This window comes from Mus caroli, chromosome 14 (genome assembly GCF_900094665.2).
Source record: "Mus caroli chromosome 14, CAROLI_EIJ_v1.1, whole genome shotgun sequence".
Lineage (NCBI taxonomy): Eukaryota > Metazoa > Chordata > Mammalia > Rodentia > Muridae > Mus > Mus caroli.
The window spans coordinates 41,014,106-41,022,597 of NC_034583.1; the positions used below are offsets into that span (position 1 = coordinate 41,014,106).

Sequence of the window (8,492 nt, forward strand, 5' to 3'; positions counted from 1 at the left end):
CCCAAATCCTAAGATTACATGTACATGTCACCATGCTTGGGTTTGCAAATTAATTGTTTTGTGTTTTCTGAAAAGGACAAAGAGTATTATGCCATACTGATTCCGTAGTCATGCCTAGTCTAGAGCTCCATATATTGACACCGTTGGTCTTGAACTTGTAGCAATTCTCCTGCTCTGCTTTCCAGGTGCTGAGAGCACAGGTGCGGTTCACTAGCGTGGCTTTAGGATGTGTTTCCATGGAAATACCTTTAGAAACTCAACTTTTCCAAAATGGTCTTAGGTAGGGTTTCTACTGTTGCAATGAAACCCTGGGGCCTAAAAGCAAGCCGGGGAGGATGTTTGGCTCATGCTTCCATTTCGTTGTTCATCATCAAAGGAGGTCAGGTCAGGAACTCAATCAGGCCAGGAACCTGGAGGCAGGAGCTGATGTGGAGGCCATGGAGGTGTGCTGCTTACTGGCTCGCTCCTCATGGCTTGCTCAGCTTGCTCTCTTTTAGATGCCAGGACCACCAGTCCAGGAATGGCACTACCCACAATGGGCTGGTCCCTCTCACACCAATCACTAAGAAAATACCTTACAGCCAGATTTTAAGGAGGCATTTTCTCAATGGAGGTTCCCTCCTTTCTCATAACTCTAGCTTATGTCAAGTTAAGACTAGGTAGCACACATAACAAATGGTTATTTTATAATGAATAATTGTGGGAGTAATTTTCAGAGGAGTCATAGGAGCTACAAGAGAACCAATAGCATATTTCTGTTTTTGAATACAATAGCATACTTTAACAGTAGTAGGCTTTATTTTAATCTAGGACAGTGAGATGGCTAAATTGCCATGCAAGTGAACTATACTGAGTTCAAAGTCCTCAGAACATACGTAAATGCTGGGTGGGTGTGATGGCTTGTGTAGTTCCAGCTTGAGCAGGTGGGAAAGAGGGATCTCTGCAGCAATCTGCTTTGAAACACTAGCTCTACTGGTGAGCTTTGGGTTCAACTGAGAGATCGCACCTCAAAGAACAAGGCAGATAAGCAGTGGAGGAGGATTTCTAACATCCGTGTCAAGCATCCTCAGGCCTGAACATACCTGTACACGGGCGTTCACACACACACACACACACACACACTCACCAACATACACAGGCACACACGTTGGCACACACATCATACAGAGAAAAAAAAAGCAAAATAGCTTATTTAGTCATTCTCAAATTTATAGCTACTTAGTTGGATTTTTTCCATATTACTGAGAAAACTGAAATATATATGTGTTTTCATGTCTGTTTATACAGGAATGTACTTTTGTAAGACATGAACTCATAAAAGTCGTAGTGTATAGAGGACAGTTTGTACAATACTTGGTAGATAATTATACATTTTATCATCTTTAGAGGCTGAGTCTCTCTGCTTGAGCTGGTGGTATCCTTTAATAGTCTTAGTGAAAAGGATTGTCACCCTTGTGTCTCAAACCATGCCACAGTGCAAGTTAATCTCACTTGAAATTTATTTTTATTTTTACTTAGTATTTATTTTTAGAAACAGTTTTGCTATGCAGCCCAGGCTTCCTTTGAATTCCATAGCTTTCTACTTTTGCCTTCTGAGAACTTGGATTCCAGACATGTGCGGACTACTGCAGCTCACTTTTTTTTTTTTTTTTTTCAGTTTACATTATGGCACAAAGTTGCAAACACCTCCTGTCATAAAAGCCTATCTCTGAAAACATGAATCTTGGCCATACCTGACTAGCTCTATAAATCAGTTGAAATAAATAAAAAAAGCTATCTAACACATTTTATTCTTTTTAAACTTGTTATGGGTGTTTGCCTGTATGTAGGCATATCTGTGCACATTCCTGATGCCCTTGGAGGCCAGAAAAGGTTGTAGCCTCCCTTCGACCTGGGATTACAGACAGTTGTGAACTGCCATTTGGGTGCTGGGAATCTAACCCTAGTGTTCCTTACTGCTGACTCATCTCTTCAGCTCCTACAAGTTAATAAGTAACTTGATTAGTATGCGTGTGAGTTATTTACTCAACTCTCAGATCAGATATGCAGAAAACTACCAGCTGTGGATTAGAGCAGAGGTAACCCACACGCTCAAATGAGCTGAAGTTTTTACACCTGCTTAGCATATCACATGGGAGGATCCCGTGAACTTTTACCAGGTGCTTCCCAACCTAACACAATTACAACCACAAATCAGGAGTACACTTCTTAGCCGCCACCATCTCTGTCGCTTTCCCCAGTTGTTGCCTTTCCTTGTCTGGCACCTGTTTGTCACATTTATGACTTCAATCTTCGGGGTAGAAGAATGGGGCAAGAAGACTACTAGCCATTCTTTTGTCCCAACGGGGTAGGTAAAGGTTTTTTTTTTTTTTTTTTAATTGCAAAATGCTATCTTCACAGCTCAATGTTTTAAATTCCCTCTAATTCGCGGTCCAGGCCGGGATTTGCTGCCTTTGTAGCCTGCGCTCCCTGCCCCATGCGCCAGGTCAGAGCAAAAGTTGTAACAGTGCAGCTGCATAAAGGCACTAGAGGTTGGATGTCAACAGCCAGCAGCTCCCAGGGCCCCTAGCCCTGCCCACCCGGGGAGGCTGCGGGGCGAGTTCCGCTGGAACCTCTGGAACCCCAGGCTAGAGCCCCACCCCCGGCACGCGGCCTCCCGGAAGCCCTCCGGAGACACCTCGGGCCCCGCCCCTGCACAGGTCACCTCCCTCCACGCCCCCTTTTCTGGCCCGGCAGCCGGCTGGCAGGGAAGTGTCGTAAAGCTTGGCCCAGGAAACTTTACCCGGGGTAACAGGCGAGGCGCTTTACGGCGGCGGCGGCGGCCGGGTGAGAGCTCGGCAGCGGCGGCGACAGCGGTGGCGGCGGCGGCGGAGCGGCCGCGGCGGTGAAGGCGACTGAGGCGCGGCGGTGGCTGAGGGAGAGGAGCGGCGGAAACGGCGGCGGGGAGCGGCGCGGGGTGAGCCGCGAGGAGGGGCGGGTGGGAGGCGGTGACACGGCCGGCGGCGGGGCTCGGGTGGCCAGGGACGGTGGCCGGCGCGGCGGCGTGGGGGCGGCGCGGCGTTGGGGACACTCGGTGAGGGACGGTTTCTGCCTTTGTTCCCCCCGCCTCGGCCGCCCCCGGCCCGCCAGTCCGCGCTGCCTGGCGCCGGTCGGCCGCCTCTCATGGCCTCCTCTCTCGGCTGTGTCGCTTCTAGGATGGCGGAGGTACCGCCTGGGCCTAGCAGCCTCCTCCCACCACCAGCGCCTGCGGCCCCAGCGGCGGCGGAGCTCCGCTGCCCGTTCCCGGCGGGGGCCGCGCTCGCTTGCTGCAGCGAGGACGAGGAGGACGACGAGGAGCACGAAGGCGGCTGCGGGAGCCCAGCGGGCGGCGAGGCGGCGACCTCGGCCAAGGCGCGTTCTTGCCTTCGCTGCCCGCAGCTGCCTCCGGAGCAGCAGCAGCTCAACGGATTGATCGGCCCAGAACTGCGACACCTCCGGGCCGCGGCGACCCTCAAGAGTAAGGTTCTGAGTGCAGCGGAGGCGGCCGCCCCCGACGGGGCCCCCAAAGTGACTGCCACAAAAGGAGCCGAGGGACACCCGGGGGAGAGACCTCCCCACTCGGTCCCCAACAATGCAAGAACTGCACTCCCCGGCCGGCCAGAGGCAGCGGCGGCGGCGGGGGCGGCGAGCGACCCCGCTGCGGCCCGAAATGGACTGGTGGAGGGCACCGAGCAGCAGGAGGAGGAGGAGATGGACGAGCAGGTGCGGCTGCTGTCTTCGTCTCTGACCACCGGCTGCAGTTTAAGGAGCTCCCAGGGCAGGGAGGCCGAGCCCGGGGAGGATCGGACGATACGATACGTCCGATATGAATCTGAGCTCCAAATGCCTGATATCATGAGACTGATCACCAAAGATCTGTCTGAACCCTACTCCATTTATACGTATAGATATTTTATCCACAACTGGCCACAGCTGTGTTTCTTGGTAAGTGGATGGAATGAAAACAGGGTGAGCCCCGCAGAGATCCAGGCCACTCGGGGCAGGGAGTGTGAGGGCCCGGTGTGTGGCCGTGGATGTATCCTTCATTTTCATAGTACCTTACAGATGGGAGGCGCGAAAGTGCGCACTTTTCCCAGGTATTCCGTGGAACTGTGTGGAAGGTAAGAGCTTGTGATCTGGGTTATCTTGTGACTTTTGGAACAGCAGCAATCCTGTGCAGAGCATGTTTCACATGGGGGCTGTCTTACATCCTGTTTACATTAGCTTCTAATCATGTTTAACCTTCCTCATCCTTAGAGCACTTTGCCGTGATTGAATTGGAACATGGTTTTGATCCGATACAGGCCTTAGTAATAACTCAGTTACAGCCATGGTCCGGGAAGAATATATGCGCTAAATGTGCTTTAGTGGACATGGCTGTCAGCAAACTTGCTGTGGCCACACAGGAGAATGAAGTCGCAGGCCCTGTTCATTGATTGTGGACCATTAACAGTTGTAGTCAGCCTGCTTTCAGGTGTGCCATTGCAGAAGGTGTCACTAACACTTCCGGTGCCTGAGAGGGCCCTGAAAGTTGAATAGAAGGCCCTTTTGTGGGATGCAGGAAACTTAAGTGTGAAACTACTCAAAAACAGTCTAAAAACTAGTACCATTGGTTTGTGTGGGTATAGCTGACTGAAGGTTTGTTTTTACCTATATGTAAGCTGAATATATTTGTCTGTCGGGTAAGATGAATAATTAAGTTTACATTCCCAGCATCAGTAATGTAGTAATCTCTCAACAGTAATATAGATTCAGTTTCAGTCTGTATGAAACCTTTAATTAGATAGACTTGAGGTGTGGCCAGCACAGGACATGTTTTCATTGATGTTTACTAAAGGCACATATTTAAGAGAGTCAAGTTCCCACTTTGATTTATTGTTTTAACCCTGACATAGTTGCACTCAGTCTTCCTTGCAGTATGTTTTGACAAGACTTAAAAAGTCTTGTGGTTGCTTGCACAGCTTGGCAACCCAGAAATACTAATGGATATTGTAGATATTGATAATTTGCTAGCTCCCGTGTAAATTACGCTTAAACTTTTTTTCTTAGAGCATTTGTTTAAACTTTAGGTACTATTTTGTGTTTCAGTACCCCGCCCCAGATCCTTAACATTGTATTAAAGTAGTTCTTCTGGACATGGTGGCGCATGCCTTCAATCCTAGCACTTGGGAGCCAGAGGCAGGAGGAAGTCTTGAGTTCAAGGGCAGCCTGGTCTACACATATTGAGTTCTATGACAGCTGGGCCCTGTAGAGAGAACCTGTTTTAAAAAAACAAAACAACAGGTTCTAAGACAGTGTCAGTGAATATGGGGCAGTATTTACAGCACTACTGCATATGCCATCAAATGCCATTCCTCAAAATTGTGGATTGATTTAGTCGTAAGGTAAGCCACAAAAGTGTGTAATGGAGTCACATTTTCAACTGAAATGGAGCTGGGGGTGTGGCTCATGGGAGTGGGCTTGAGCTATGGTTCAGCTATAGTTCAGTTTTCTGGTGTTTAGACTGTGGTAAGTGTCAGTTTTTATGTAGACCTGTCTTAATTGTCAGATAACTTGTACTTCCGCCTTTATTAGCCAAAGTTGAACATTAAGCAACACATATCTAGAAGTTGAAATGTGTACAAAAAGCTTTTTCTAAGGTATCTCAAATGAAAGTATAGAATATGAATTTGGAGATAGCAAACAAAGTGATATGCAACAGAGGTAGTTTACAACTAGGTATTTCATATTGGCATGCTTTTCATTGAATTTTCCATAAGAACTAATTTTTATAAATAAAACTTTTATTTTTCAAATTATATCTGAAAGGACAGCCCTAAAGATAATATAGACTCACTTTCTATTTTTTTTTAATGGAAATAAAACCCATGGTGATGTACAATGCTTAAATCTCTAGCTATTTAGTAGCAGATAGGTAAAGGTAGAATCCAGGTCTCCTGGCTTCTCATGACAGTAAGGTGAGGGACTGTGACATACATTTGACCTAGTTTATGAAACACATTGTAGCTGGGGTTGTGTTCAGCAAGAGAAAGTAGTCCTTACATGAGGAAGTCTCGGGATTACACCTTGCCGTGTGCCCCCAGGTTCCAGGGATAACGTGGTAGACTTAATGGAATATTTGAGGAATATATGAACCATAAAAATTGCCTGTACTTGGTTGACTCATAAAAATAAGTTTCTTAAAATTCTCCCTAATATTCCTAACACTTTAGAGAATAGAAGCCAGTATAAATATGAGTCCCTGTCATTTACCACAAGCTTGTATCCCTTTATATAGTATTTTCAGTGGTAGTGTTTTTTAGAAGTTTTTAGACAACAAGCAATATAATGCAGTATTTCCATTTATTCTAAATGTAATTTTCTGGCATCCTCTAGGGTTAGTGTTCTCAAGTTTGGGAAACTGTATTTTGCACATACACATTTTTCTATAGACTTAACAGACTTTTAGCCTTGTGAAGTTAAACCAGAGACTTCCCACTTCCCATACTTCAGAAAACACATTTAATAATATGCTTCAAAATGTGTGCAGCAGCTTTTCTTTGGAAAAAAAAATCAAGTAATTTAGTGATTTTTGTAAATGTTGATAATGCAATTAATTAGGAAGAAATTACAATATTGATTTTCATAACCAGCAAGCCACATCAGGTTTTTATTTTTAGATAATATGTACAATTTGATTTATACTTATTTACATTTTTAAATTAGGGAAGCAATGTAGTCTCAAGAATGAACTAACAACAATATTTTGTTTGCTTTTTACTTACATGATCAGAGGACAAATGCTTGAAATTCTGGTGCATCTGAAAGCATTGTCTAGCTGTACTTAGTGGGTTTAAGTTTTCTTTTTGAGTGGGTTTATTAACTGTAGGATACAGCTGTTCTATGGTCTATAAGGTTTATATATTTCCATTTCACATGAACCTAACTTATCAGGTCAAGGCAAATATTTTCTGGGTGTTACAAATATATGATGTGGTCTGTGATTATTTCATGTATATGTGTACACATGTCCATTCTCTCTCTCTCTCTCTCTCTCTCTCTCTCTCTCTCTCTCTGTCTCTCTGTCTCTCTCTGTCTCTCTCTGTCTCTTACACTATTTGACAATCCAAATCAGAAAATGCTTTTAGTAGTGCTGGAGTGTGCATGCATATAATGTTACTGCTCCTAGGTTTTCTCAGCCCACAAGTATGTAAACGTTGTCTTTTAAGATAACTTTTCTCTCTGTTTTAGGACTTAATCCAAAAACAAACCAAATTGATTGTTGTGAATTAAACTGTTATCTTATGAATGAGAAAACAAAATGGAAATAATTGTAAGGTTTTTTGATCTAGAATAATTATGGAATATGTGATACAATGGGATGAACTATTAATGGTTATTGAGTTTAATACTCCTTCAAAAGGGTTTTCTTTCATCCTACTTCAGGTTTGTGTGAAATGGATTAAAGCTCTCTTGCCTACAGATTTTCCCATAGTTTATTTAAGAAGGAATTACTGGAAATTTATTGAGTAATAGACCACAAAATATTACAGCAAATTCAAGTTAAAATAGATATTAAGTGTATGCTAGACATTGCTTACTAATTTTTTGACTAATTCCTAGTGATGTTCAAATAGGTGTTTCTGGAAAGCTAATTTACAAATAAATATTGCTTGCTAAGATAACGTCCTATTTATATTTCCCAGGATACACTATTAGAACTTTTTAGCAGTTTTGAAATATTTGAAAAACATTTTCATTGACAACACTGGCATATCAAAATGAGTTATCAGCATTATTTAAAATTTACCTTTAATACTTGGATAACCTGATAGTTTTATTAAAATATGAATAAGTCATTATTCTATTACACTAATGAAAGATTGGAATTTGAGATAAATGTATTTGAGACAGGGCCTTGCTGTATAGCAGCAAGAGCAAGTTGCCTTGAACTTGGGATCCTCTGACTCAGATCCTTCCATCCTTCCACCTTAGCTTCCTGAGTGCAAGCTTTATGATAATGATTCATACTGTCGAATATCCTGAAAGTGAGACCGTCATGTATTTATAGTGCTAACGTACTCTTTGAGTGTGATCTAAGTAATACCTTCCAAACAGTGCTTTTTCTGAAAAAAAAAAAAAAAAAAAAATCTTAGGTACTTTTTTCTTGATTAAAATTAACTGCCAGGTGTAATTTTCAGTTATGTTTTATATTTATCTTTTATTAAAATCTTCATTATAAAAAGTTGTAATACTCTGCTGATGGATAACTTGTACAGTATTTTATTGTGTTTTAATAAGTAGACTTTTCTTTAAAATAGGTTTTTACTTACTCCCTCTTCCCAAAATGTAAACAGACCTTTATTGCAAATGATTTTAATTGTAAGCACTTGACATGTAGTCAGTAAATGTATTTGAATATTTACCTTGTAGAAATCTTGTCTCCCCTGGCCTGAAAGTTTTAATAAGCATTACAAAAAAAGTCATGTTTTGAA

The 8,492-nt window shown here is 43.4% G+C and overlaps 1 protein-coding gene across 2 annotated transcripts in view; it reads left to right on the forward strand.

The window, feature by feature from the left end:
* Positions 1-2,828: 2,828 nt before the first annotated feature.
* Naa30 (N(alpha)-acetyltransferase 30, NatC catalytic subunit) overlaps positions 2,829-8,492 on the forward strand; it is an 18,478-nt gene continuing 12,814 nt past the window's right edge. The window contains exons 1-2 of one of the 2 annotated variants that reach the window (XM_029469100.1): positions 2,829-2,956; positions 3,195-3,963. In XM_029469100.1, coding sequence (XP_029324960.1) covers positions 3,196-3,963 — 768 coding nt within the window. In that variant the 5' untranslated portion in view covers positions 2,829-2,956; position 3,195. Of the gene's footprint in view, positions 2,957-3,058; positions 3,964-8,492 lie in introns of those variants that run through there. The other variant, XM_021182372.2, reaches the window with a different exon arrangement.